General features: G+C 32.2%; 1 protein-coding gene across 1 annotated transcript; it reads left to right on the forward strand.

Moving 5' to 3' along the window:
- The first annotated feature begins 1,148 nt into the window (after positions 1-1,148).
- Positions 1,149-1,546, forward strand: LOC125203277 (transcription activator-like protein). The gene has a single exon (XM_048101587.2). It carries the CDS (start codon positions 1,166-1,168, stop codon positions 1,427-1,429), a length of 264 nt encoding a protein of 87 aa, XP_047957544.1. The 5' UTR covers positions 1,149-1,165; the 3' UTR covers positions 1,430-1,546.
- The last annotated feature ends 877 nt before the right edge of the window (positions 1,547-2,423 follow it).

The following is a 2,423-nucleotide window of genomic DNA, read 5'->3' on the forward strand; positions in this document are numbered from 1 at the left end:
ATAATGACGATATTACCCTTTTGTTGATATTTTTCTACTATTTATTGAGATTCGTAAGATTTAATCTCATCCACTCATTTTCTTGTTTTTTTTTCGGTTTTTTCGGTTTTTACATATAATTTTGGTTTTTCGGTTTAGTTCAATTTTTAAAGTTCGGTTTTTAATTTTTCGATTTCGATTTCGGTTTTTCAGTTTTTCGTGTTCGGTTCGGTTTGGGTTTTGAACTAAATTCGATTTTTTGGTTTTTGTTCGGTTTGGGCAAAAGGCCGAACTGAAATCCGAATGCTCACCCCTATCCCACTCTATGCATTATGACTCTAAGTGGTAAATAATGCTCAAAGTTTCCTCATAAGCTCATACGATTTTACATTTGCAAGATTGTATTTTATGATTAAAGTATAACATATTATACTTACTTTTAAGGATAAAAAAATTGAGATGCAAGCAAAAAAATTGAGATACAAATACTTGCATTGAATTTTTTTTAAAAAATAACATCAATTTAGTATGCAAAAGAAAGCGTTCTTAAATAAAGAACAAATTAATTTAATCTTTTACTTTTTTAGGACGTTTCCATTTGTGTCCTCTAATTTTAGTTATGACACCAACAATAAAGACCATTTTTATAGCGTGGATGATATATTTAAAAACACAAATTAACATTCTTAATTGTAAAAAAAAAGTCCTTTTCATGAGATTGAATCTTATGATTTAATCTTAAATAGAAATCATGTGATAATTAGTAATTGTCACCTCTTCTAATTAAAACAATTTAGTCCTGTATAAGTACTCATTCCGTTCGTGAATAGGAGTCTCATTTTTTCATTTTTATCTCTCCGCAAATAGAAATCTCAATTCAGTTTTCTATTCCTTTTTCTTAAAATCCACTGGTAAAAAATGAGACTCTCATACTGGACTAACTCATGAGATAAGTACAAATACAAGTTATTTCCTAATATACAAACACCAAACTTATTTGATATCAATCTTAATTTATCAACACTACATTTTATGCACGGCACAAGCACCGTGGGACGCTATTGTCATGCCACCTTATCTTCCTAAACACGTGTCAACAATTCCACATACGCGCGTTTGAATACGAATACGAATACGAATACAAATAGAACACAATATAGTGAAAGAGAGAAGACAAAGTTAGGCAATGGAGAAAGAGAACGATAATAAACAAGAGCAGAGAGAGGAGAAGCACCAGCCGCCCTACATTTCATCGATGCAACCGGTGACCACGGAGGCATACGGCGGCGGGATGTACGGCGCAGAGGAGGGCGCTCAAAAGAAGCCACCGGCAAGCGACACTCAAAGCGCCGATGGGCCGGCCGAAGCGACCATCGAGCCCAAGCATAAGCCGCCGCCCTCCACCGGAGATCGGGACCTTGATATAACTGGCCAATCTTACATTCAGTGACTAATTTTACTTCACCCTCAATCTGTTTTTGTATCTTTTTCACTTGGATTGTTTGTATTTAATATTTTAGGTTCCGATTTTCAGTTTTTAGTTTATTGAAGAATCATGTTTTTATAAGTATGCATGTCAATATTTTATTGTATGCATAATATAAATGTACGAGACTTAAATCGATTTTCAATGTAAAATACATACAATTATATCATTATATGTACATTTATCAATTATTGCACGTCGGTTATAATTGTGAACTAAAAAGACTTTTGTAGATAAGACTATGGCTAGTTGGCTACAATAGTGACGTTTTAGAGAATGTATTTTCACCTGATACTTGAGCATTTCATTTGAAAATTTGATAAAGAGTAGCAATTTATAATTTACCAAATGCCAGTTCAGTGTCGAGAAAAGCACATCTTAAGAATTGGAAATAACAATGGCCGTGTGTCAGTAAAAATAACTCTCTTAGATACTTAACTTAGATACTTAACTTTATTTTTGTATATTTTTCTGCACTATCAATACCCACCGCCTACGCATGCATTTTTATTTAAATATTACGCCCACCGCCTACGCACGCATTATTATTTAAATATTAGGCACTTATAGTATCCATATACATCATTTTTACTTTTATCAAAGTTATATACTACAACGTAGGTCAATTTTGGTTCTAAACATATAGTCGAAATACGAATTTAGTCCAAAACATTCACTTTTTGAAAAACGGGTCCATAACAAATAAAATCTGTGTTCGGTTAAGTCCATTTTTGACGGTCAATCGTCAACTAGCGACATTTTAACCCGATTAGGCTTAAATTTGGATTATTATTAAGAAATAATTAGTAAGTATAAAAATATGAGAATTGTAAAATGTTCCAGACCTATTTGATCTTGTTTATGAATATAATGGACTAATTTGACGTTTATTTTGTTTTATCTTTTCTTCTTCATCTTCGACGAAGTCTCATAATTTTATGTAGCAGATTTAAAATCT

This window comes from Salvia hispanica, chromosome 6 (assembly GCF_029641045.1).
Source record: "Salvia hispanica isolate PSC_SH4W2 chromosome 6, Shi_PSC_v1, whole genome shotgun sequence".
NCBI lineage: Eukaryota > Viridiplantae > Streptophyta > Magnoliopsida > Lamiales > Lamiaceae > Salvia > Salvia hispanica.